The 27,975-nt window shown below is 42.0% G+C and overlaps 1 protein-coding gene across 1 annotated transcript; it reads left to right on the plus strand.

The window, feature by feature from the left end:
* The first annotated feature begins 830 nt into the window (after positions 1-830).
* On the plus strand, positions 831-27,975 carry Mal2 (mal, T cell differentiation protein 2). The gene is made up of 4 exons (XM_038342995.2): positions 831-1,075; positions 15,633-15,803; positions 23,495-23,650; positions 25,798-27,975. The coding sequence occupies exons 1-4, from the start codon at positions 947-949 to the stop codon at positions 25,867-25,869; spliced, it is 528 nt and encodes a 175-aa protein (XP_038198923.1). The 5' UTR covers positions 831-946; the 3' UTR covers positions 25,870-27,975.

Consider the following 27,975-nt stretch of genomic DNA (forward strand, 5'->3'; position numbering starts at 1 on the left):
GTATGTAACTTATCTTTAGACGATCTTTGAGAAATGTCCCTTCGTTTGTTCCACTTACAGAACGTTGACACTGAAACCAAAAATATAGGGGGGATGCAAGGAGGTAAACCGAGGCAGGGGACTCATACATATCATCCTGGTTTTTGTTGTTTTTTTTTTTTTTAAGTATCTGCTAAAGGTAAGAAGGCGGTGGTAAAGAGTATGTGTCTGAGGGTGAAATGAAAAGTGTTTGTGGGGAAATGTAATGCGGGTAACATCGTATGTAGACAGCAATGATATAGATCTCAAAATTGGAAACGTGGCTGCCGTCCTATCAGCTACAGTTTCAAGAACGCTTCCTGTGCACTGAACTTTTCTGTCCATCATTGACGGATATCCTCATAGGGATTTCCCTGAACAGAGCAGGAAAGACTCGAAGTAGCCCTGCGGCTACCCACTGCCAGCCACCGACTCCAACACACCACACAACCCTGGTGGCATATTTAAAATCTCATTAGCGTCCCCTTTAAAAGACGCACCCCACTTTCCAGGTGTGCCTGGAGTTTGCCTTCTGAGTCACAGCTTCTGTTCCTGCCCAGATGGGGAAAGTGGGCGAGGACGGGCTGTGAGAGTGGGGTGGGATGGGCAGGCGGGACCCCTTTGGCGCATGGGCGGCAGGTGATCCGAAGAGCCCGGGAGAGCTGCGGAGCGGGCTTTGGGGCTGCAGCGCACCGCACCTGTACGGGTGACCCTTGTGGGCACCAGGGCGGAGGCGCGCTCACCTGTGCCCACGTGACGGGGAGGAGCTCTGCCGGCGGAGGGCCCGTGGCCACGCCCTCTCCGCGAGTGGCACGCCCGGACCCCGCGAACCGGATCGGCGGCGGCGGCGGCGGCGGCCAAGCCCGGGAGGCGGAGGCGGGACGCGGGAGGCGGTGGCGGCTGTACGCGGAGACGTAGCAGCGGCAGCATGTCGGCCGGCGGAGCGGTCCCGCCGCCCCCGAACCCCGCTGTGTCCTTCCCGGCGCCCCGGATCACCCTGCCCACTGGCCCCGACATCCTGCGGACCTACTCGGGAGCTTTCGTCTGCCTGGAGATTGTAAGTGGGGCAGCATAGGCGACGATCGAGCCCCAGGAACAGGGACAGGCAGCAGCATCTTTGCCCCCAGCCCGGTCTGGCCCTCGGTGTCCTCCTTCAGGCTTCTTCCTCTAGAAGTGACCTTTTCCTGCGGACGGTCTCGGGGGTCCTTTCCACGCTGTGCCGCGGCCTCTCGCCTGGCACCTGTTACGCGGACACCTGCTCGCCGGCCTGGAATGGAAATGTCCCCTAGAAAGCGAGCAGGCGAAGGGCCCAAGATTAGGCACTTGGGCAGGAGAAGGGTGTTAGCGCTTGGAGGTGGCTTGGGGACTCGGCTTTGGACAGGGTTTATGCTTGGCTAGAGGAGGATCCAGCGCCCTCGGCCCCTCCTGTCGTTAACCTGCCATTTTGTTGGGTGGTGCAAAGGTGTACCAAGGACTGGGTGGCCAGGAAGCTGCTAAGATGTGGAAAGCCTGGGCGGGAGGCTCCAGGAAAAGGAGGAGGAGGAGGAGGAGGCTGAAGCCTGGGTATGGTTTTCACCCCACTCACCCTTGCCATCGTTCATGCCCTTTGGATTGGGGAAGAGCAGGGCAGGGTGAAAGGTGAGATTGTAGGTGCAGTTGGCGGTGTGTAATCAAGTGGGCGTGAGAACGGTGGGGCTAAGTGGAAGCGAGGCTGTCAGCAAGGCTCTTGCCTTTGCACCTTGTCCTTTTTAGGTTTACCTGAGAATTCCAAACCTTCTCAGAACACTTTGCTTGGCCCTGGAAAAGTTGATGTCACGGGCCTGCCCTGCCACCTTGTTGAACTAGACACTTGAACTTAGGAAAGGAATGCTGTGGCGTTGGGAGCTTTTGAAGCTCTTTGTGGACAAGTGGGGAATGTGTAAATATAAATTGGGCAACAGAGGTTGCATCACGCCCGGAGAATGTCAAATAGAAAGAAGTGTTAGCAAGGTGGGACCTTTCCTGCAGGCTGCTTTTGTTTGCTCCGTTTAGGGTTTTCATGTCACTGGTCCTCTCCTGTGCGTTTGCGTAACCTGGATCTGGGTCACTCTGGCTTCCCTTTTGTGCTGCGGAGCCGAAAACCTTGTGAGCATTGGTTCTCTGCCCCATTATGCTTAGGTAGCCAAGCCACCTTAGGTTTGGCTCAGATTGGAATCTGAACGCGGAGACCCAAGGGAGTGAGTCACAGGCTGTGGCCCCTGTCCTCAGGTAGTGGCTGAGGCTAGAAGCCCCCCTAGCGTGGGTTCAGGTCATAGGAAGGAGACTGAGATCTTTCTCAGGCATCCATATGAGAGGAACAGGGAGGAGATGACTTTGGACCAGCCTCCTGGCTGTCGGGGGCATACAACCTTTAAAACAGGAAGCTTTGGAGAAAGAGTTCACAAATTCCGGGCTCCTTTCCTGCCATATTCAAGTCCCACATGCTTGCTTCCTTTTTCACGGGTTTTTCCCACGTTTTCACCTACTTCCTACTTACCTGAAATTTACAGAAGCTCCTCATAAAACGACCGATTGACGTTAGCGCCATCCGCAGCAGTCCTATACATTTAATCTCAAATTTGATATGTTGGTTATGTTTCTAACTATATTACTCAACTATATTTATACAATATAATTTGTAGATAGATATGTGCATACATATATGGAACACACACACACATAAGGAAACGTATGGGTAGAAGTCTTACCCGCGTGTTACCCAATCAAATGGCACTCAGGGCCCACCTGTGGATGTGCCAAACTTTACGGAACACTCTACTTCTGAAGGTGAACAAACCAAAGAGGTGACTTCTTGAACTCCCCTCGCCCAGGTCCCTATCTCCTTTTCCTATCTACCGCAGTAGTTAGTTCTCAACCCTTGCTGTACTTAATGACTTGGAAGCTTTGAAAAGTGTGGTTGCCAGCCCAGACTAATTAAACCAGAATCTCTAGGGGTGCACCCAGAGTCAGCTAATTTCTCCCGAAGGCTCCCTAGAGATCCGAATACACAGAATAACTGCAGCCCACTGATAGAGCTTTTGGACCAGGCTCTGTAGAAAAGAGCAATTCAGAGACGTTTCCTCACAAACGTGAATGTTTTGGTTTGTTAGGATGGATAGGATGATTACATCCTGCAAGTACGGGGAAGTATCCTCCACACTTCCACTACACAAAGGTGTCCTGCTTCCTACTTTCTCAAACTTCCGCTCCTCTGGCAACTTACCTAACCCTGAAACATGCTCAGATTCTTATCAAAATAGAAGAGTCTCTTCCCAGAGCCATTTGGACTTGCACTTTTACATGTGTGTGCATGCATGTGTGTGTACATGCATGTGCGTATGCGTGTGTGTGTGTGTGTGTGCACATGTTCAGTTTGTGTGGGGGTATGTGTGTGTGAAGGCTTATGTCTGTATGTTCAAGTGCCTATGGAGGCCAGAGGATAACCTTGGGTGTCATTGGGTGTCATTGCTCAGGAGCTGCCCATCTTTTCATATAAATATATGAAGATTTTATATATATATATATATATATATATATATATATATATATATATATATATAGTATGTCGAAGGAAGGGGAGGGCATGCTCTTCCCACAAGGCCTGAATGGAGGTCAGAGGAGAACTTCTAGGAGTTGGTTCTCTCCTTCCACCACGTAGTTCCCAGGGGTCAGCCTCAGATTCACAGGCTTGAGGCTAGGCACTGTCGTCCCAAGCCGTCTCACCATCCTGTCAACTCTGTTTTAGGCATGGGGATCAGGCTGAGCAGGATCTCATACTGGCCTGTAACTTGCAGGGTAGAACAGTCTGGCTGGCCAGGGATTAGCCTGTCTCTGCCTGTCTAGCACCGAGATCATGCTTCACCATTGGCAGCTTTTCTTCAGGGAGTCCTGGGGGTTGAAGTTGGGCTCTTCAGGATTAAAGTACAAAGGCTTTACTTAGAGTGGGCAACCTTTCTAGGCCCACATTTTAGTTTTTATACCCAAACATCCTTCCAAGTTGAACTCGACAGTATCATTTACCTCTTCCCCAAAACTCCTGTTACCTCTCCCCAGGGGGAGGATCAAAATGTACCAATGAAACCAGTGACCTCAGGGATATGAAAAGCCACTTTGAGGCGAACCAACAGTTCCTTCTTGGCCCCCATCTTTCTGGAATGCTTAGTGATACTGGATCATAAGATTAAGAAAGCAGTCAACAGTCAGCCTTGGTGGTCTTTTATCTAGAATGCCCACTCCCGGTGATGTACAGACAAGAGCTAAGTCAATCATTCGGAGCAGATTTATCCCTAAGTTTCACAATTGCCCTGAGACTTTTTTATTTCTAAGTCACAGGCTCCCATGGCTCCTCTTTAGAAATTATGCTCTCTGTAAATTAATTGTGAGGATTCTCTAGGCACAGTCTCAAACACTAATTGAACTCCAGCCTGGAACCAATTATTTTAGCTTCTGATGATGTTTCTGGGTGCCTCTAAACTCCTTTTTAATTTCGACCTTCCGTCAAAATCCAATTGCCTCCAAGATTTCTTCCTTTTGTGTCACATTGCTCTCCGATGCTGTGCAAACTGCGCTCAGTGAGAATGTTTTCATCTATCAGTAGGAGACCCAGCTAATGAGACAGTAGTCTTGGGATTCAGTTTTCGTACTAACTTTGCTCAAGGAATTTAATCCCAGTCTCTGGTACTGTACTGCACTCAGGACTCTCTGAAAATAGTGCCTGCCACCAGAACCAAGTCAGACAGCTTACAACATCTGTTTCATAAGCAAGAACTGTTCCAACTTTGTATCCATGATATGCTTTTTGTGATAGGTATATTCTACTACTGGTTTCCTAACTTGCCAGATCTTTGGGTTTGGCCCAAGCTATCCTAACCCAATGTCTCTTTACCAAACATCTGTATGAGTTTCATACAAAGTTGTTAGCTCAGGCATAAATTCTTAACACCGAAAATTATCATTTTCAGGGGTCAGGGCAAAGGATCAATGAGTAAAAGACGTTGCAAAATTGGAGGAACCTGTCTTCAAATTACCAGAACTCTGGGAAAATCTGCCTTCTGTGCTAGTTTATGTGTGAGATAGGACGCAGAGACAGCAGAATCCCTAGAACCTCATGGGCCAGAGAGCCTCGCCTAGGCAGCAGTGAACAACAACAAAACAGACCCTGTCTCAAATGATGGGAAAACAGGAACACTGAGGTCTAACACCCAAGGCTGTCCACACTAGCACAGTGTCATGCAATGCCCACACTTGCTCTCATGAATGAGATGTAACCATTTGCAAATCCTCTCAGTGTTTCTGGAATGACTATATACTGGCTGCATACTGTGTACAAAACTGATTAGATGCCTCCTTACCTGAAAGCCCCTATAATCTAGTTAACAGGATGGATGGATGGATGGATGGATGGATGGATGGATGGATGGATGGGCAGATGGTCAGACAGGTGGGTGGTTGGTAAATAGATAGATAGATAGATAGATAGATAGATAGATGATAGATAGATAGATGTGTGTGTGTGCGCGTGCGTGCATGAGTGTGTCTGTGTTACTTCTATTTGGGGAAGAAAACCGAAGCATTTTCTGTCCAGGCCTAGCTGTAATAATATCAGAGTGTCTTTACTCTTGAACTACACAAAATACTTAGGATCCTGTTCTCAATTAAATTATTTTATAAAATGTGTAAGAAGAATCAAGCATAATACTGTTTATTGTGGAAAACAGTAACTGATTTATTCAGTGACTCACACAGCTTGGGTATTTAAGAAAACACCTTCAAATTATTTGTTTAGATTTTTCCTTTTGAGAGGAATTCTAGAACTTGTTTTCTAAATAACTGTAGTGCTTTAGCACCAGAGTTATTTTCCTTTATTTAACATAACATATTAAAGAACATACTGTTTATTGGGCCTTCTCTCTGTGCCCTTGTTATCTGTTGATTAAAATATAGTGTTTGCCCTTAAAAGACGTTGTGTAGCATGCTGCTCCATGCCTTTCATTTCCACCTTCAGGAAGCAGAAGCAGATGGAGCTCTGTAAATCTGAGGCTGGTTGGTTTACGCAGGGAGTTCCAGGACAACCAGCAGATACTTCATGAAAAACTTGTTTCAAAAGAAAAAAAAAGTGTGGCAGGAGATAAAAGCCAAATATTATTTGCAGTTTTGAGAAATGCTGAGGTAGGCTTATGAAAATACTCTGAGAAAGAGAACATTTGACTACTGGAGAGATAGGACAGGGAGCTTTAGTGGGGTAGTAACATTTGAGGTTAGCCTGAAATGGTGAAACAAAATCCCAGATAGAAAGGAGGGCATACGCAAACCTCAGAGATTTAGAAGAAGAAGAGAACGCTAGCAATTGTTAGCGTTTGGCATGACTAATAAGAAGATGGGAAAAGGAAAAGGAAGATGCTGCTGCTGGCAAAAATGGAAGCTGAGGTTTGCTGACAAATAGGTCAGGCTTTGAATATATTCTCCAAGGAGTACTGCTGAGAACAGGGTTAAATGTGGTCAGACTTGTGTCTTAGAAATCTTTAATGAAATTTGTTTGTAAAACACAAAGATTAAGATTAAAAAGCCAGATCACCGTATGTGTGTGGATGGGTGTCTTACTATTACTGTAGTTTAGATAAGATGTGATGAGACTCTGGAATAAAACCGAGGTAAAGAAGCATAGAGAAAGGAGAAAAACCCAAGGCTTAGCTGGTCGACTAATATATGAACTTGGATGCTCTCTTAAGTGATACTGGGCGAGGCTGAAGTATAAGATGTATCTGAGATAAGCACTAGGTGAGGCTGATGGGAGGGGAAGGGGCGGAGGCAAATGCAGTAGTCACGCAGAGGACTCTGGGAGGTATGTCCAACTATTTCCAGCCAATGTCTGAGTATAACATGACTCCTGTGTAAATGTTCAGGCATATAGATCTTTATTTCCTTGGCCAGAAAATAGATTTTGATTGCAAAGAGACACTGTTTGAAGTGGATTAGGAGACCTAGCAACCAATGTGTTTGCCTCTCAAGGTGGGTTTTTATCCTATGCGTACTACTTTTTTCTCTCCCTGTGCCTATGTGTTGAAAATCTCTAATCACAGGAAAAGAGCCTTTAACTTTTTGAAAGGGAAAATGTGCCAGGGCCCCTGCCAGAGTTCATTGTTCAGCATTCATGTTCCATGACTCACAGCCCTCTAAGAAATATGAACTAAAAATTTAAAGACTTTGAACCAACTTGCTGAAAGGATTGACCTTGAGCTGCAAAGGGAAAGGTCAAGGGGAGGAGATTTGGTTTATGCTGCTGTATAAAACTGTGCCTGGTGGTAGGAGCTGTGGACTTGACATATTTGCTGGCATGGGACTGAATTAAAAGGGCCCTACCATGATGTCGAACTGGTAGCAGGTGAGTGTATTATGTGCGACACACATGCAGAAGTCAGCACGTGCTATGCTATTGGCTTATAATACAAACAGTGTGTAAGAATATTCTAGAAGAACTGACAAGTGGAAAAAAGCAGTTAGGGAGCAGACATGTTCTTTACAACTGCAAATGTTAATATTTTTTCCAGTTACACAGTTTGATCTGAATTCCTCATTACCCTGTTTTATGGAAGAGGGTTGAGTCCTTTCATAGCGACCCTGTCTGATACTTTATGAGGATGAGGACTTTCAGAAGGAAAACAGTCAAAAGAAAGAAAGAAAGGAGGTAGTGGTTTATCCAGTCCCTACCAGGACATTGGCAAGCAGGCATTTTTAATCTACATGGTAGGGAGTTACCTACATGGAAAGGACATTTCAGAAACCAAGGGAATTGATAAGTACAAACGCAAAGAGGCCAGAGTTCATTTCTCTCCTACACTGTTTGCTTTCTATTTTAGGGTTTGCATTAGCTATTTAAAAACCGACATAGGGCCGGGCGATGGTGGCGCACGCCTTTAATCCCAGCACTCGGGAGGCAGAGGCAGGCGGATCTCTGTGAGTTCGAGACCAGCCTGGTCTACAAGAGCTAGTTCCAGGACAGGCTCTAAAGCCACAGAGAAACCCTGTCTCGAAAAACAAAAAAAAAAACAAACAAAAAATAAAAACCGACATAGAAGTCTGAGTCACATGAGGTTAAGGTAATATTTTGTAGCACTGACAAATGCATGTCAAATGCAGAGCAGAAAGTAAAATCTATTTTGCAATTAACAGACTGTGTTCATGGATGAAGTCTATATATGTCTTTCCAGAATTTATTTTTTCCTTAATTGAAAAAACCAACAACAACAAAAAACAAACAAACAAAACAAAACAAAAACAAATCTTGCTTGCTCTAGATTAGTGTGATCTATAGCCCACAACCTGCACCAACGCTAATCCAGGAGCAATCTGGATGGATGACAGCACAGTTCACAATCAGGATGACAGGTGCTGAAGGGCTAGCCTGGTCAAAAGTTACAGTGGCTGCTTCAGTCCTATTAGGGTGTCTGGAAAATTGGGGAGCAGAAAAGATTGAAAGTTGGTGCTGGTGAGGTATGTTTGCAATAGATGACCACTTTTTCCATTACCTTCTTTCCCAGCATCCAAAGATCTTATGGGAGGTGGTACTCATACTATAGTCACCAGAAAATTGAGGAGGACATGCTTCTACTTGCTAGTCTCCTTACCTATTTTTGACATCCATCATGTACCAGGAAATGGACATGACTTTAGACAGTCATGCGTTCCTGGGATCTGAAGTTACTCTTCCAGCACTTTCTTTAGAACTATACATTGTTCGCTGATTGGTCTCTGTTTCTTTCGAGCAGGACACAACTGAATACCTTATGTAGAAAGTGTCCCCTGGGTTCCCAGTGTTCAGAACCATTTAAGGAAATGCTACCATTTCTGACTTCACAGCCCAGTGGGTGATAGGCATGCGCGTCTATGATTTCAATCTAGATGTTGTAAATGGTCAAAAGAATACATGCATCAGTAACCACAGGAACACTGAAGATGGCTTCCAGCCAGGGAAGCCTTTCTGGAGGATATGCTTCCACAGGTCAGATATACAGAAATTTGTTGTATGATAAGCAGATAGATGCATGGACAAGTGCACCTAGTTCTTTGTGTTTAGAGGATGAGATGGTGGACTGGGATGCAGAGAAAGGGGATTGGGAAAGGAGCATTTCCAGAAAAAAAAAAAAAAGCAAGTTTAGGTGGGTGGGACCCAGGGTCTCTAGTATGGCTACCACTGGGCACAACCACATTGTAAAGGAACTTGCATCATATAGTCTATCTGGTTAAGGTGTCTACCAGTCAAAGACTGTATCTCCTAACAAGTATGTGTCCAGTTTAACAAACAAAACAAAACAAAAAACTTTCAGAATATAAATTATATATAGCATGGGGTTGATTGTACATTCTCTCTTTATGTAGGCAATAAATTCTAGACATGTTAAACATTTTTATAACTATAACATTGAACAGGTACCCAGTAAATAAGCACCCATTAAAACAGAAAACAAGTAGGTGAGGGGTTCGGAAGTTTCGGATGAATGTTCCCTGTGTTACCATTTAGCCAGTTTTACATGACTTGAGGCAGTCATTTGGAAAGTTGATAGAAATCTAAGTCTAGAATGAACACTAAACTTTGGTAAAAGCATATGCTCTGGAACCCAGAGCCAAGTCCAAATCCCACATCAAGCCTTTGTTAACTGTGTGACTTTGACAAAGCTACTGAGAGCCCTGCACCTCAACTAACTTCCCTATAAAAGGGGGCTCATAATATTCCTCAGGCTGTGAGGATGAAGTTGATAAAAAAAAAACAACAAAATTCTTAGAACAGACTTGGCTATAAAAAGCCAATGTGTTGGCTAATAGTTCCATCACTGTATTACCTTCTCCTTCATATTCAGACTCTGTAAATCTTGCGAGGAGACTTACTTCGGCACCCACAAGCTTGCTACTTGTTCAGTCTCCCTGCAGAGGAGAGTTGACATGGTGAGTTGTGTTAATAACAAGACAACACAGAAAATTATTCTAAATAATTAAGTAGTTTTCTCTGAGGATAGGCCTGGTAATTTGTCTCTTAAGATTGGTGTCCTCTATTCTTCTTTCCAACATTACTAGAAATTAGCCTGTTTACTTAAGACAATGGTATAGTCTACAAAAATGGAGGTATTGAATAGGTTGAAAAGTTATTATCTAAAATGTCAGAGCGTGTGCTTTTTATAAAAAAAAAACCCACTTGTCAGGAAATCAGTGTCTTTTGAAAAGAAAAGAGATATTTGCTAAAATGACTTTTTTGAGAGCATAGGAGAGTCCTTCAAATAGGCAATGGGTTGAGATGTCTGTAATCCACACAACCAGAATCACAAATGTTGCATCCTTGCCAGGGTGTTTTCTTGTAGGTCTACATATTTTAACCAGCAGACAGTTCCTAGGGAAAACCTGCTTCAACTCCAACTGTGAGCCTGCAGGCAGGGTGGTGTGATCTGTAGGTGAATATCCACCCCTTGGATTTCTTATGGGAAGAGTTCTCTAGTCAAGCCACACCCTTCTAGCTTACATAGGCCAAATGTAATCGACAAACATTTTAAACCACAAAAGTATCTGTTGGTTTAGAAATGAGTAGTGCATTAGTTTCTTCTCCATAACAGTGAGACTATAATACCTCACTAATTCAACTGAAAGGAGGGGGAATTTATTTGGCTCACAGTTTCAGAGAGGACAGTTCATGGTATCAGGGAAGGCATAGTGGAGCTCATGCCACAGATATGGACAGCGGGCCCCTTAGATCTCTTCTAAGCAGGTAGTAGAAAAAGAGCTCAAGCCAGAAAGGGAACTAGGCTGTGATCCTCAAAGCCTGACCTGTAGTGACCAACTCCTTCCAGCAAGACCCCACCCCTAAAAGATTTCCCAGTCCCCCAAGACAGCCTGCAGAAGAACATTGCACATTCAAAGCATAACAGGTAACAAATTAATAACTTCTCCTCAAAACATAATTGAGCCCATGTGTACCTCTGAAGCCAAAAAGGTGAGGACAGCCATCCACAAGGAAGCTGAAGAATGTTTCTAGAAGGCTTTCTCCTTTGTGTTACCCGGCTGTAGAGGAACCTTTGGTTGGAGTTTGAAGCTTGGGTAGGCGAGCTCTGATGTAGTTCCTTACAGAAATGTGAAGTGGAAGCACATTTCACACACAAAGATCATGCTTTTCAAAACACTGGGGAGCAGCAGCAGACAGAGGTCAGATTGTGAACTCAGATCCAGAATGAGAACGTGAGTGCACCATCGCATTTTTAATTCCTTGCTTTTGCAGCATACACATTTGTTGCTGCCAGGATACTTTATCAGTTCTCCCTCGGATTTTAACGAGTTCACTGCTCTCCTGTTTGTCCCTAAAAGCTAGACAGGGGCACTAGTGATTGTCACTTATTTGAGAAATGTTCCAAGCTTACTAAAGCCTGGAATTGGAAGCCAGTATTCTAAGCGCATGCGGTCTCACCTGAAGCCCATTTATTAGTGTGGAGGCCAGGTTGAGACACTTAGAAGGAAAGGTAACTTCCACTGAAAGGAAATTGTGAAGAAGGGAAGAAATAGTCAAACCCAGAGTGACCCTACAGCAGCAAGCTGTTCTTTGTGTGTATGTGAGAATGGGGATCGAATCCAGGGTCTTGTAGATGCCAATTGCTAATACTCTTGATGTGGCTACTTAAGGTGAGCTTAATTGTGCCATCCACTCATTCACTTAAACGAGAGCTGAATTGCCCTCATCCACTGTCACTCAAAGCTAGCCCAGGAGCGGAACAAAAACAACATGATGCCTAGAGTTGGTGTGTGGGTGAGGTTAATTGAGAAAGAAAGAACTAGCTAGCACTCATTCCCTCTTCTGCCTCCCGTTGCCATGCCGCCCCCACACCACAGATGAGGCCAATCAGATCAGTTCTTCTGTAAGTACCAAGTTTCCTTTTCCAAGCTTGAGGTGTGGGAAAGGCTGTAATTTTGAATTTGATAGAGCGGTCCACCCATACTCTTTCTTGTGCATGTTAGGCTCCCTGCCCAAGCCTGACTTCAAATCTGCCTTACTGCCCACCTTTCGGGGTACCTCCTGCTACACTGCTGTTCCCCTCTCCCACTCCATGGGACTCACTGTGCTCAGTTCTTTTTATAGCGCTTGCCACACTCTGTTCTGAATCAGATTTAATGGTGCCTATGTCTCCCTCAGTTAGAACGCTGAGAGCTGCAACCTCACCTGTTTGCTTCTTTGCTTGAATGTCCTTGCTCACTGTCCAGCAGTAGGTTCGGGGCCCATCTATCTGAGTTCAGGTTTACTAAATACTACTTTGATTCAAGGGATTACTTAGAGATGTTACCTTACCACAATGCCTGAGCAATATAACTGTGTTTGTCTGTTTAATTTGCCTGTTCTAATGAATGACAGCCAGTTCCCTATTTTTCATTACCCTTGCACATAGCTGCTCAGTAAATGGTGCTTGCATGAATTGAAATTTAATAATAATTTAAAATTCATTAACTGCATTTAAAGTAATATAAATTATTTGTGGGTAACAAATAAGGAAATGCTACTAGAAGGAAGACCCAGGGAAACAAAAGGTTGATGCATTAGAGACATTCTTGCTGCCTTCAAATAGTCATTAAATGATATAAGAGATGAGATAATATCTTTGAGGAACAAATTCTTTTGAACTCTCGTGATCACTGATAAAGTAGCAGTTAAAAATTAACATTCATTAATATTCATTACTTAAATTTATTGTGTAAAACATTGGAGGTTGTTAATTTTTTATATGAAAGTAATAGGAATTGAGATACAATACCACAACTATAAACTTATTAAGTGGACCATGAACTATCATTACACAAGTGGTAATTTATTATGTTTATAGAATTTTTTTCAGAGTACATCAAAATATACTGACTGAGCCCTTTGTCTTAAAATTTGAATGTTTTTATCCTTTGCAACTGAGCAATTTGGGTATTACCTAAGTACATATGAAGCCACATACTGTGGTCCTTCCAGGTTGGCAGCTCAGACAGCTCTCATATAAGCAGTAGTCTGTTTACTCACTAAACAAATAGGAAAACATCCTGTGTTGGGGCAGGGCGAGGGGGATGGTCCTCTCTGCCTGAGACATTTTCGAAGCAAGGATGTGAGTAAACTTTTTATGATGCCAAATCTAGCATAGTCTCTGATAGAAAATAATTACCATGGAATTAATAAATTAGTTGGGTATGGAGGTCTAAGATGTAGTGTAGTCTGTTAGTGAAGACAAAGAAAAAGCCAAGGCATTTAGTTACCCTATATGTCCGATAGGTAATAAGTCCCTTCTAGGGAGGGGGTCAGGAGCAGGTAGCTGTGAATAGGTAGATCTTGGCAGATTTTATATATATATTCAAGTTAGATCTGAGTTAGTGGCTCAAGCACACTGCAGTGACTCCAGTGATACTCTGAGCCAGCAATGGCAGCCACTCAGACATGAACAAGCTTTGTTTTTGAACTGCAGTTTTCTTCTGTAATATAAAATGTGGAGGGCTTATGGGATAAAAAGAACTGATAAGATCTCATAAAGGTCTACTGTGTCTTGCAAAGGCCATGCCATTTTTCTTGTTTTAATGGTAAAATGGAGAAAACTGATTATCAGCCGGGCAGTGGTGGCACACGCCTTTAATCCCAGCACTCGGGAGGCAGAGGCAGGCAGATCTCTGAGTTCAAGGCCAGCCTGGTCTACAAGAGCTAGTTCCAGGACAGGCTCTAGAAACTACAGGGAAACCCTGTCTCAAAAAACCAAAAAATAAAAAAAAAAAAAACCTGATTATCTTTGCCCTGTTTCTCCTCCAGTGTTTGTTCTCTCATGGCATCCTAGCTCCGTGCACCAGAAACCTAGGGAATTCCCTTACTTGCTTTGCCTGTCAGGTCTTCTCTCTGATCAAGTACAGTCATCATGTTCTACCTCCTCTCTGTTCTCCATACCTTCATAATAATTTATGCTATGCTGTCATCCCGTGTGGCCTTGAGTCCTGCATCCTTCCCTCTCCAGTCTAGTCTCACATTCTAGCCAGAAGAACTTCAAAGTGCAGGTCTTGAAGATGCGACTTCCTGCTCAAGATAAGCATGGCCGCCATTGCCTTGCATGAACTGAAATCTCCTTGACTGTCCTCAAGACCTTCCAGCCTATTATTACCATTCAGTTCAGGTGTTCACATCCCGCTGCTCTGTGTTCCTTGCCTGTGCTATGTGCTATCCTGACGCCTACCTGAGCATCACAGACTCATCTCCTGCCTAGATTCTTTCTGCATCATCCTATTCCAGTCCTGGGGTTTATGATAAGTTTCCTGGCTGTTCAGATCTGGCTCTGTAACATTTACTTTGTGGAAGCTTAAAACCCAGTTTCTTCCCCAGTCTGGCATCGGTTCAGAAGTATTTTCATCACTTGCTTAGCTGCCCATCTCCTAGAATAGGCTGAGTTCTGTGATGGCAGCGGCTAGTGCAGCTTGATTTTATTCCCAGCACCCAGTCGTATGTCTGGGTAGCTATCATCTATGACATAAATCTAAGGTACAAATTTGATTTCTAGAACATGGTAGATAGTAACTGCTGGTGGCTTGTTATTGCTTACTCTCTTCAACAACATCTGCAGCTATGATTGTACAAGTAGGAACTGATGTCCAAAGTACAATAGGCTGTCACGAAGACAGAACAATGTGCACTGCACATGGGAAATTAGAAAGTTACAACTGTTCTTCTTTTAGGAACTCTCCAATAAGCAATGAGAGCAGAAAGAGAGGAAATGAAGACCAAGCAGTGTGTAGGGTATTGATTAAAATGAAAACCCATTAACAGGGTGCTGGTTAGAGAGGCAGCCAGATAACTGGATGGTGTATGTTAATAACTGGAAAATACCGCAGGTGTAGGTAGATGTATGAAGAACACTGCAGGTGTGTGTACATGGCTGGAGAATACTACAGAAGTGTGTATATCTCTGGAGAATGCTGCAGATGTGTGAGGCTACCTGGAGGATACCACAGGTGTGGGGAAATGTATAAAGAACACTGCAGGTATGTGTAGATGGGTGGAGGATACTGCAGGTGTTTGAGAATGGCTGGGGAATGCTGCAGGTGTGTGTGTGTATCTCTGGAGAATGCCGCAGGTGTGTGTATATGGCTGGAGAACGCTTCAGGTGTGTGTATATGGCTGGAAAACACTGCAGGTGTGTGTATATAGCTGGAGAACGCTGCAGGTGTGTGTATATGGTTGGAGAATGCTGCAGGTGTGTGTATATGGCTGGAGAATGCTGCAGGTGTGTGTATATGGCTGGAGAACAGTGCAGGTGTGTGTATATGGCTGGAGAATGCTGCAGGTGTGTGGAGATGACAATATAGCACTTGGATGAGGAAGAGAATCCAGCATGAAAATCCAGGTACAAGGTTAACCCAAACTCTGGTTAGAGCTGCTCTTGCACCTGAGGGAAGAACGCATCTGTGTAATGGTATGAACACAATGATAAATGGGGTGGCAGAGATGAGCACAGGAGCCTAGGGTAAGAAGCGTGAGAGCAAAGTTGATGCAAATGTTTAGCTGTGGCACAAAAGTGCTCTGAGGCAAAGCTACTACTCTCTGGGTTTTGTTTTTCTTCCAGGTGCTTGGGGGACTGGTCTGGATTTTGGTTGCTTCCTCCAGCGTTCCTCTACCTCTACTCCAAGGATGGGTCATGTTTGTATCTGTAACAGCCTTCTTCTTTTCCCTTCTCTTCCTGGGCCTGTTCCTCACTGGTATGGTGACTCAGATTGATGCCAACTGGAACTTCCTGGTAAGACATTTTTATTGTAAGTCTATTGCAAGAAAATGTAAGAAACTTACAAATGTCACATTCTGTTCAGAAATGCCTGAATATCTACTCATTCCGTTGCTGCATAGAAGAGAAAATAGGTCAGCATGAGGGAATCACTGTGGTGCCCAGGTGTGGTTTTGGTGGATGATGGGACCTCAGTTTGTAAAATTTCCACATTGGTACAACTGAGAATTCACACTGTTACTTTTATGATTTAGGTCATTTTTTTTTCAAAACTGATTTTATATGATGCAACAAATGAGTTGCATTCTAATTGAATAGATGCCTTTGGAACATCTTAAAATTTTCCACTCATTTCTTCTTCAGAGATTTAAATGGGTTTAGCCATACCTTGATAAGAGAGGCACTGATTGCATGACATACCCTCAAACCTGGGGTGCAAGCTTCTATAGATTCTCATCATGGACGTTATAATATATATATTAGTACATATATTTCATTAAATATGCAGATTTTAAAATTCCATATTACCTATATACATTGTACTATAAAGTGTAAGTCACTTGAAGGTTACTTAGAATACACAATACAATGTAAATGCTCCAAGTTTTTTTTTTCTTTAAGATTTATTCATTTTATTTTATGTGAATGCAAGTGTTACCTGCATGTATGCCTGTGCACTGTTTACATTCCTGGTGTCCGTGGAGGGCAGACTGATAGGCACGGAGGGCAGTAGTAGACTACCGACTGACAGACATGGGGACGGGCGGATTGTCCAACCTTTTCAGAAAACAAGTAGCTCCATATTGGTTTTCCCGATGTTTTGAAAGACAATATTTTATAAACAGTTCTTCTTCAAAATGAATTAAAACAGTGAGTCTTGAAAAATAAATTGATAACAAAGTATTAAGCTCAGTGTTTAAAATAAAGCACCATTCACTACGAATGACTGACTGTATTTTCTCATTTATGGTTTGGACTCTTTTCCATGCCTGTGGTTTCCTTCATTCTCTGGGACAAATTGGAAAAGGCCAGTGGGGACGATTCCAATCTACAGTGGACAGGGCTTTAGGGACACTCATAGGGAACCCCCTACAGGTTCCAATTTATACTTGGGTATTTAGAAACTTAAGTAAGACCATATTTTTATCACTATATATTCTTTTTGAGTAAATAGTATTTTTCCCCAACAGCTTTAGGATAAATGTTAAAGGGAAATGTTTTATTCTCAAAACATAAGGAGAGCTATAATTACAGATGTTTACAGCAGTAGTAATAAGTACCTTACCAGATGCCATTAAAGAATAATGGAAACAATGAGTGTCATTGTGCTTAGCTTTGTGTCTGGTTTATAATCACCAATCAACCATCTTTCTAATTTCTCAAAGACACTGAGGCTTGTCTTGTAATTTAGAACTTGGACGTTCTGATTCTGGGAGGTCACTGAGATAGTGTCTTCCTACCTTTCCGCTAACTGCAGTATTTGTTACTCAGTCATGTGATAACAATCCTGGATCCCTAATTAGAATATAAATAAATGTTTCATCTCCTCTTTCTGAGTGCCTGCCTTTCCCATAAGAAGGTTTGCCAAGGAATTGGTTGATCTCTGAGTTACTAAGGAAATGCAGGACATTAGGTATTAGATTCAAAGACGTTATGAGGCAGGTTTGTCCCACTCTGCCTGTAATGGGTCCTCAGGATCCTTCATCATCTGCTGGCTCTTCCTAAATGCAGTATCTCACACCACCAAACCCTTCTTCTAGAATCTCCCGATTGCCTAGCAACTGAAGTGTTCAGTCTGGAAATATCGCTAGGATCCTGCAGCATCTAGTATTCTTTCTAATTGACTGGTACATGTATCTTTTAAATGCTTCAATACTTTCTGGATGTCATTTCTGGTCTTGATGGACAGATTCTGTACTGTATCCTGCCCTCCCCTGATCCCAGCTGCTTGTATTAAATCCTGTTTTCAATACTAAAGTGACCATTAGTAATCATTGTAGGTTATTGGTTTTCCCAAGTGCTTTAATTGTTTCGCTGTATCCAAGTGTTGAAAGGCTGGACCTGGTAGTACAAATCCATAATTCATCACTCCATAGCATGAGTCAGAAAGGACTCAAATCCAAGGTCACTTTGGGATAAGAAAGTTAGACCATGTCTCAAAAAAAAAGAAAAAAGAAAGGAAATCTTTGATGATTTGTTCCATAGGTCATCTGGGAAGAGCATCCTGTGCTGTTTGTTCATTTGTCCCTTAAGGAAAAGAAATAGGTACAGGTTGGGTAAGTGCTTAGAACCAAAAGCATCTCAAGTATGTAGATTTTAAAAAATCTGGAATATTTGCACAAACTTTACTGCTCAAAAATTCTCAACATTGGAACATTTCAGATGTCATAGTTTCAAGTTACTATTGTCCACCATGTACTAGCTGAACACAGCATGTGATACTGTGGTTGCCATGGCACGGGGCTCATTGCTTGGTGGGCATTGTTCCCAGGATCCAGTTCCTTTCTGCCTCCTTCGAGTTCCTTGAATGTTGTTTTGGTTTAGAATAGATTTTTTTTCCTTGTTGTATAAGACTTTCTTCGCATGGATCCATGTTCTGATCACCTCTCGAGCTTTACATGGGTATTCACGCTTGCTGTGCACTCCCAGGTCAGGACAGTTTTTGAGTCATGAACATCGTGGAGTTGTCTTCAGATTGGTACAAGTTCTAATTGTTGCATTCCAGAATTATTAGACATCAACTACTAAAAAAATTTCCCCTGTGAATGATCTAATACTACCCCTATTCTCCGACTGAGAGACATAGGAGGACATTTCGGAAATAATATGCTCTCTACAAGTCTTTGTTGTAGAACACTAATGTTGACACTTTTTCCATTGTTCCATAAACATTGTCTGTGCATGTGGTATGCATGCATGTGGACACATGTGTGGGGAACACGTGCATATATGTGCCTATACCTATGAACCCAAGGTTGGTGTCAGGAGTCCTCCTCAGTAACTCTTGCACATTATTCTTTGAGGTGGGGACTCATTCAAACCAGAGTTCCCTGATTGAAGAACAGCTCTTAGTGCCCAGCCCGCTCTAGAAATCCCCAGCTCCTCCTGGAGCTGTGCTGATGGGTGGGACCACCACACCCACCTGGCATCTAAGTAGGATCTTGGGAATCTAAGCACTGATTCTCTTGCTCACCCGGCAAGCTCTTTAATCTGCTAAGTCATTTCCCCAGGACTTTTTCTATTTTTTTTTTATTAATTGTGATCAATTCACATTTGTAATACAGATATGTTTGGAGTGTTTTCAAAGGCTTCCTATTTAGGTTATGATTGGTATAATAAAACATTTAATCCAAAATTGTCTTGTGTGGTGCTGGAGAATGACCCTCAGGCCTCTTGCATGCTAAGCAAACTTTCCATCTCTAAGCTGCATTTCCAACCCTGTTACACCTTTTACCTTCATGCGGGGTCTTAGTTGCCCTGACTACCATTGAACTCGCTATTGCCTCTACCTCCCAAGTGGTTAGGATCACAGGTATGTACCACCTGCCCAGATGGGAAGTTGATTTTGATTTTGATTTTGAAATAGCTGTGGCTGTGGCGGGGGCAGGGTAAGATTAATGAGAGACTTTAATGTAATGCCACTTTGGTCTAACTTTAAAGAAAAAAATCTAAACTTATACCCCTCACTTTTTAAGGTAAATTTGCTAAGGAAGGGTACTGTTTAAAAGAAAGATTTTTAAATCTCATACAATTGAATAAATCTGCCTTTATTTTTCACAAGCCTCGTGGACATACATTTAATACGATCCTTGCTATGAACATTACTTAATAATTTAAACTTCCTAAGCTATAGTGTATGCCATTTTATCCTAGACTACTTTTCCCCCTTTGAGACAGTATTGCTAAACATATATATATATATATATATATATATATATATATATATATATAATTAGAGCAGAATATAGCCCAAACTGGTGATCCTCCTGGGTGCTGGGGTTAGGGTGTGCACTATCAGTAAGTAATAAAGCTCAGGCTCTAATGGCTGTCTTCCCTTCTCCATGCTGCCATTTAACCAGAGTTCGTCATTGGTGTTACTATGATTTTTTTCTTTCCTCTTTCTTTCTTCCCTCCCTCTCTTTCTTCCTTCCTTCATTCCTTTCTTCCTTCCTTCCTTCCTTCCTTCCTTCCCTCCTCCCTCCCTCCCTCCCTCCCTCCCTCCCTCCCTCCTTCCTTCCTTCCTTCCTTCCTTCCTTCCTTCCTTCCTATTTAGGGAATGTTCAGTCCTAAACAAAAGAATGGAGAACTGACTCAAGATTAGAAGTTTGAAAATGGTCATGTGGGTTGAAAGGAAAATTCCAAGCGATGTTTGAGGTTGAGGTTGTCTGATAAAAAATGTGAAAAGGCAGAGCACTGGGGCATGTGAATGCTGGCTGGTTGGATTAGTCAGGAGAAACTGCATGTGAAGAAGGCTCAGAACAGGACTGGGCCTACCTTAAGGAAGAACTGTCAAGGGTGGTGTTTAAAAGGTAATCCCAAACCAAGGCAGCAGCATTACCTGGACTCCTGTCAGAATATACAGTCTCAGCTGACCCTCTCCAGACTGCTGAGTCCAAAGCTGGGGGGTGGAGCTTATTCGTCTACGCTTGAGTAAGTTCTCTAGATGGTTCTACTGCTTTCCAGTATTTGAGAACACGCAGTGCAGTGCAAATGTTCAAACCATGAGTGACCCTATAGAAGACATTTCATGTGGCTCCCATGTCTACCAGGAATTAGAATAAGGCAACCGGGGTGTCCAGCTGTCAACGTGTAGCTCTCTAGTGGCAAAGATAGATAAGCCTGAGAGAGGCTTTCAAAACATCTCTGCAGTAGACAAGGCAACGAAAGAATCATCATGTAGTTAATAACCTAGCTAAAACTACATGATGGTCAAGAAGTAAAAACATTAAAACGACTGAAGTGATCTCAAAGCTGCTAAGTAACAGGCTCTAAGAAGGATTTAGAAAAAGAGATTTTGTTGGTGATGGTTGGTTGGCTTTTTTGGTTTTTGCTTTTTGTTTGTTTGTTTGTTTTTATTTTGGGGGTTTTCCTTTTGTTTTGTGGTGTGTGTGTGTGTGTGTGTGTATGTGTGTGTGTTTTATGGGGAGGAAAGAAGAAAGACTTGTATTAGATAATGCCAAACGAAGTAAACTAAATAAGACAAGCCTCGTTTGTGTTGCAGCATTGGCCAAGTCCATGAGAAGCTTTGTTGCACAACCTGCCCATTGAGATCCTCTTTTGGGCGCAGTGACTAGGTTCAGTCCAAATGTACTACAACTCCCTGAGAGCCACCCAGGGAGTGGCTCAGACACATAAACTTGCCCCAAGTCTATTGAAACCCAAGAACAAAGTACCCTAAGAACCAAAGTCCAGTCATAGGAACTGATAGTATAGGGTCATGCAAAAGACAAGTAGTAAATTTCCAACAGTTGCCAAGTCCAGTCACTCAATGTAATCCTTGCTATTCTGTGTGAAAGGTGCCAGGGGTGTATGTATAGCTATGTATGTGTGTTCATGTGTATGTGCATGTCCATAGGGTCTTGGGTGTTGTTCCTTCTTGAGGGTCATCCACCATGCTTTTTGAGACAGGATCCCTCACTAAGATCTGGAACTCATCTAGACTAGCTGTCCACCAAGCCCCAGAGATCTGCTCTGTCTCCACCTCCCCAGTGCTGAGATTATAATTGCATGCCATCTTTCCAGGCTTTTTAACATAAGAGTCAGGGTTAGCATTCGGGTCCTCCTGTTTGTATGGCAAGTGCTTTACTGACTGAACTGTCTCCCCAGCCCCTAGCCTGGGCTTTTGAGATAAAACAAACATTTCTGAGAGTCTTTAGTAAATTAAATGAGTGATTGATAATCAATTTTAATAGACCTCAATTTTTACGGCTATTAATAATTAATAACCAATCTGATACATTTAACTCACGAATGTTCTGACATTCCAGTTTGGGTATTGACCTTTGTCAGTGAACATTTATGGAGTAACCAAATGACCACATGTGTCTGAGCATTGGTTATGGCTTAGATATGTGATCAGTAAGTGTCTGGGTCAATGAGCAATGATATGTGTTTCACTGAGAGCATTTTTACATTATACCTTATGCATCTCACCCTGGCTAAATTTGAGCTAGCAGAACATTCTAGGCATGTTAAGAGCAATTCTATGAACAGCACTGTTGAGTGAATATTTACAAAGTCAGTACAACAGTCTCATTTGTAATTTTGTTAGTAATATTTTAAGTATTCCATTTGAGGGGGGAAAGTAGACTTTGAAGAGAACTCTCAAACACTGTTTGTAGGAATGGAAATCAGTACCATTACTATGGGATATGGTATGAAATCCTCTCTAAAATCTCACAGTAGAACTACCATATGAAACGTGAATCCCAAGAATGTACACCTCCAAAGGCTCTGTAGTATAGACTTTGGCTAATGACAATGTGTACTGGAAAGTTGTTGAGTGGCTTTTGAATGTTCTCACTATTTAAAAGGTGACTTTGTGAGATAATACTTATAAGTAGTTCAATTTCGCTATTTAATAATCTATGCATATTTTAGAACATACACACAATAACTATGTAATTTCTATTTGTCGGTTACTATTATTCAGTTATTTTAACTTTTTGATGAGAGAAAGTTGACTTTGGAAGCAGATAAGCATGGGACTGATCCTCCTCCCAAAAGCTAACCTTTGTGTGAAAAGAAAAACAAAATTCTGTTTGCAAAGCAGATAATAAAAGATAACTATAGGGATAGGATGCTGTTCTAACTAAGTCACTGAAATGTGGCAGCTATAAATATAAAATAAGATGTGGATAGTAGGTTAACTCAAAAAAGCAGGATTTTAAAAGGTTGTGCTTCACACTAATACCAGTAATATACAAAATAACTTAAAAATAATAATTTTTTCAGGACTATATATTCTTTGTTTTTAATGAAATGTAAGGTTGTATGCCATTGAATTCTATCACTAAGTCTATATCTTGCAGAATATAGGATTATATATAATTATAATTGTAATAAAAAATACTCAAAATAAAATAGTTATTAAGTATATGAAATTCATAAAAGGACTTGAACTTTAAATATATACTTGAGCTTTAAAGATGGCATTTACCTTAGTTTTAAAGTAATTTAAAGACACTTTAATCTTATTTTAGTTGATATTGATATCTCTGTATATTAATCTAAACTGATATTGTATTTGATTATTAAACTCAATGTATAAGAAAGTTTACTATTGTACCAAACAAAATAGGCCGTGGTATTTTTTTGTTCTTTGGGAATTTGGAGCTTCTCACAGAGCATGTTTGGTTATTGTCACCCAGGCCACCATTCTGTAGCTCCTTTTTTAAAAAACAGACCTCAAGACTAATTTGTGCTACCCAAATGTTTTTGAATCTCTAGTCTTCTACCAGAGCAGGCTCAACTTATCCTCCCTCTCCCAGCAGCTAACAATCAGCACCCCTCCACAGTTAGGGGTGGGTTTATTTAGATTCTAATAGCCTGGGTTTTGCTAAACGAATCAAAATAGACATCCGTAAAACAATTGGATTACATGTTCTGAGCTTTCCTATCTAAATCTTCATTGGGAGAAAAAAAAAAAAAAACAGGAAAACATCTTACAATTTTTACCTACAAATGTCTCTTCTCGCCTCTTTCAGGATTTTGTCTATCATTTCGTCGTGTTTGTCTTCTACTTTGGAGCCTTTTTACTAGAAGCAGTGGCCACCTCCCTGCATGACCTGCAGTGCAACACAACCATGGTGGTGCAGCCGCTCCTGAACGACAGCCAGTACAACGTCAACGTGGCAGCCACCGTAAGTGCTCCCTGAGGGAAGTGCTGTCCTCCCAAGGCCAAGCACCCAGGAGGCTCCTCGGGCAGCAATGGTCTTTTAATAGTTGCCTCTGGAATTAAAGACGTAAGCCAGGCAGCGGTGGCTCACACCTTTAATCCCAGCACTCATGGGGGTAGAAGCAGGTGGAGCTCTATGAGTTTGAAGGCCAGCTTGGTCTACAGAGCTGGTTCCAGGACAGCCAGAGCTATATAGAGAAACCCTGTCTCAAAAAAAAAAAAAAAAAACAAACAAGCAAACAAAAAAATACTAAATATGCAATCGCTATTTATTTATCTGTTCAGCAACCCTGTAGCAAAGCGCTGTCGTCACCTCTATTGTGTGTGACCCCACTGCACCCAAAGATGCTGATGTTACCTGAGGTGACACTGAGTCTATAGCACCTGACTTTGTTAAGATGCACTGTTGCAAGGTTTTGTTTCTAGCTTTGCTCTTTTCTACTTTGTGCCCATTTTTAACGGGGATTATTGGCTGCATATTTACCGTGAGCCTGCCAAGTAGAAAGGTTTTTTTTTTTTGGTGGGGGGCGGTTGGGACTGACATGAATAAGTTTCAGTTCTCATTATTGGGGTCAGTGTCCGTGAGTGGTAAGGCAAATTCACCAGCAACTATGATAGATGGGATACAGAAGAAAGATTTCCATGGTGACTTAAAAACATTTTTCCTCTTTCGTTCATATATTGTACTGAACTTGACATCTTATATTAAATAATGCAAAGAAAATGGGGCTTTTTTTTTCATTTTCATGGATAATTTTTAAAACTATCACAAAATGAAATTCCTTTCGGAAATGAAATGTCTTGATTGATATTTAATAATTCCTAGAGTGCATCAGTGAACGTAGTGTCTTTCCTCGTTAGCCCTTGCCCCCTAAAGGGCTCAGCTTTTAGAGCTCTCTATAGAGTTCTTTTCTAGACATGCGTCTTCTGGAAATCTGTCTCCATGTGTGGACCAATGCTTCCAGTCTTTTGTGATATTCCATTTTACCCACCCACTCTGGTCCAGCCAGAACTGCAGCTCCTGAGTTTTCAGCAGCTAAAATTGACCAGTCATTCATACGGCACACTGGATTAAATCTCTTACCTTTTCTTTTTCACTCAGTGTAGTTAAGAATGAGGGAATTTCCTTCTCGCTAATCATTGCTTCTCCCAAAGCAATTATTCTCACGCACGGGACATGGCTTACATTAGAAATTCATCACAGAAATGGGCAGCAGGGGAAGGGTTAATTAAACTGTAACAAATTGCTGTGGTGGGATCTGCCCCCCCCCCTTCTCGAGCCACAGCTTCCTGGTTAAGAATCTCTACCTGAGATAGTGAGAGTTTCTCATTCTGAATTGTATTGTCTTATAATCTTCTTTTCACCACAAGCCTCTAAGTGTTACATGGGGACAATGTGGACGGCTTGCTTATCTTCACGAAGTGCCATGCTGCATGCATAGTTGGTCTTAATGAAGACCTTCCTGACTCCAAGGAAGCAGCTCTCAGAGCAGGGCTTCTGTGTGAGGCCTGGCTCCCATGTGAGAAAGTGGGTTCTGTGCACTGAGTTTGAAAACTCACAGAAATGATTTGATGTCTCCCCAGAGTTTGCTAGTGACTATATTTTTAGCTGTAAAACTACTGGATGGTTAGATAACTTAGACTAAATTTTTTAATACGGTGCCTGGAGAGATGGCTCAACAGTTAAGAGCACTGACTGATCTTCCAGAGGACCTAGTTTCGATTCCCAGCACCCACATGGCAGCTCACAACTGTCTGCAACTCCAGTTCTAGGGGACCTGACACCCATGGCAAAACACCAATGCACACAAAATAAACATAAATAAATTTAAAATAAATAAATACTTCTCAAGTGAGCCTAATATGTGAGCAAATATTAGATGTAAGACTGACTATAGATTTGAAAATTAAGAGCTGTAGTGTGCAAATGGATGCTCGGGGTTGTGAGGAGATAAAACAAAATCATCAGAACATAGAAGACAATGAAATATTCCTCTGTACCGGGGCATCTTTGGGTCAGCTGGTGAGTGTTCATTCAGTGATCGCTTTGGGATGGGTATTCTAGAAGTCCATGCTGTGAATCTGATAGCAGTTATTCTTCCCTTTTCTTAGGTTTTTACCTTTATGACGACAGCTTGTTATGGCTGCAGTTTGGTTCTGGCTTTGCGAAGATGGCGACCGTAACACTCCTTGGGAACCGAGATTGTGCGCTAGTTTCACCTGTCCGCTTCATCTGTCTGCTCACCTGGGTACCGTGTGTCCCAGCCTTCCAAGCACCATTGATTTTGTACAGAGAGAACCTAAGTTAAAGCTGTGCTTTGTTATGTTTGTGGGGTTTTCATTTTATTCCGATGCTGGAGAAATATCCTTTCATTTTCCAGCGCTCTTTCCCTTTCTAAGTACATTTCCCCTGCATATTCTTAAAATATGCAGACACTGTTCACAAAACAATAGTATTCCTTTTGTTTCTTAAGTCACCCAGACCTTAATAACAGTAAATAACTAGAACAATGTATCCCAAGCAGGCTTCTCATTTAATTCTATATCTAATGTAAAACAGAGAATGATATACATTTTTCATAAAGGGGTCAGATAGCACATATGTAGGCCATATGGTTTCTGTGGCAATTGTTCTGTCCTATGGTAACATAAAAGCAGCTATAGACACTATGTAAATAAATGAGTATGTGTGTATCCTAATAAAGCTTTATTTACAAAAAGGGAGCAAGACTGGATTTGGTCCACAGACCATAATTCTATCAACTACTGCCATATATTGAACTAATCATGAAAGTTTATCAACCTCATTAGATGAGCCACATAACATATTTTCTTTTATTTTGCAATAATCACATTGCCTTTTGTTACTAGTTGAATACTTACCCTTGAAAGGGCATACAGCTTCTCAAGCAAACCCCAGCAGAGCCTTGGGTGTAGAGAAAAATAAGGTATGAAATAAACTCCAAACTAATGGTTTCCTAAGAGCTCAGAAGATCTCACATGAGAGTGCTTAAGACAAGATCCCCAGAGGCAGTTAATCACTACTGGAACTGGTATCTTGTGCTGATATCTTACTTTGGTTTATTTATGCCATAGAATGTGGTTATTTGTCCTGTGCATGAATATATAAATATTTATGTGTGTAAAGCTTTTCCAAATAGCCCTCTAAAGAATTGAATTTTTACTCCTGATGGTTTTTGCATTTCCTTTCTGAGTTAAATTTGAATAGACTATTAACTATAACATAAAGCTATAGGTTCTTACATGCTTTGATAATAGCCCAGATATCTATGTTGTATTTATGTTGGTGTCAGGCAGACAAAGTCAGTTTAAAACAGCAGCTAACACAAAAGCTAGCTCTGGCTGAAGAGTACAGAAAGAAAAAAATCCTAATCTGCCCATTGACATCATGGGCTTAGCTATGCACCACAAATGGCTTCAATGGAGAACAAAGTAAAGCTAGGCTACCATTCCCACTATAGTCTCATTCGAGTTACTTGCCCGTTGCTTTAACAGGGCTGCTACTGGAAAAAGGGGACTTGAGGATTGACCCATCCATCACCTGAGAGTGTCATGAAGTTGGAGTATTGGATTTCTTGTAACATAGAGAAAAAACGTGAATGAACAGCATAATGTTCAATCGCATAACCAGTGGCCAAATGCTGTTTATCTAATACTCTCCCAAAAGAAGAACATACTGGGGCTAGCTTGGTGGTACAGCTAAAGAAAGACACTTCAATGTGTAGCTTGAAGGAATCCGTCTCGCAGCCTTACACGTATCTCTTATCTCTTCTACATTGCCCTGCTTCCTTCATTATTTGCCAACTCCAGACCACACACCAAAAACCTGGATTATGAATTATATATTATGAAGTCATAAATGTGCCATAAAGATACATTGTACATTGTACTTTGGATCACTAAGATGTAATACACTAGAATTTAGCTGAGATTTTTATCCCTCCCCGCAAGGTGTTAACAGGCCATGCTTGGTTTGGTATTAACTTAAATGAGTTCATTCAGATGTACTTGTGGTCCTTTCGTAAATGGATTGCTTCTAGATTAGTAAGACCCGAACCCAAAGCCCACTAACTGTGAATACTTAGATCTGTAGATTGATTGCATTCAAGATTGGTGAGCTGCGTGACAAAGCACTTGAACAAAAATGATGGCGTTTAAGAATCTCTTTACATATCTTAGCTGTACAAACGAGAAAGTGTTGGTTGGTCTTAAAATCTGATAAATTTATTTTATAAGTGTTATGACTCTAATAAAGTATTCATTTGATAA

Source organism: Arvicola amphibius, chromosome 9 (assembly GCF_903992535.2).
Source record: "Arvicola amphibius chromosome 9, mArvAmp1.2, whole genome shotgun sequence".
In the NCBI taxonomy this organism is placed as follows: domain Eukaryota; kingdom Metazoa; phylum Chordata; class Mammalia; order Rodentia; family Cricetidae; genus Arvicola; species Arvicola amphibius.

Bases quoted from the DNA above. Each gene is read 5' to 3' on its own strand.
- Mal2 (XM_038342995.2), top strand. From the start codon at position 947: ATGTCGGCCGGCGGAGCGGTCCCGCCGCCCCCGAACCCCGCTGTGTCC. The intron at 15,804-23,494 runs GTAAGACATTTT...CGCCTCTTTCAG, and splicing joins ATGCCAACTGGAACTTCCTG to GATTTTGTCTATCATTTCGT. The intron at 23,651-25,797 runs GTAAGTGCTCCC...CCCTTTTCTTAG, and splicing joins ACGTCAACGTGGCAGCCACC to GTTTTTACCTTTATGACGAC.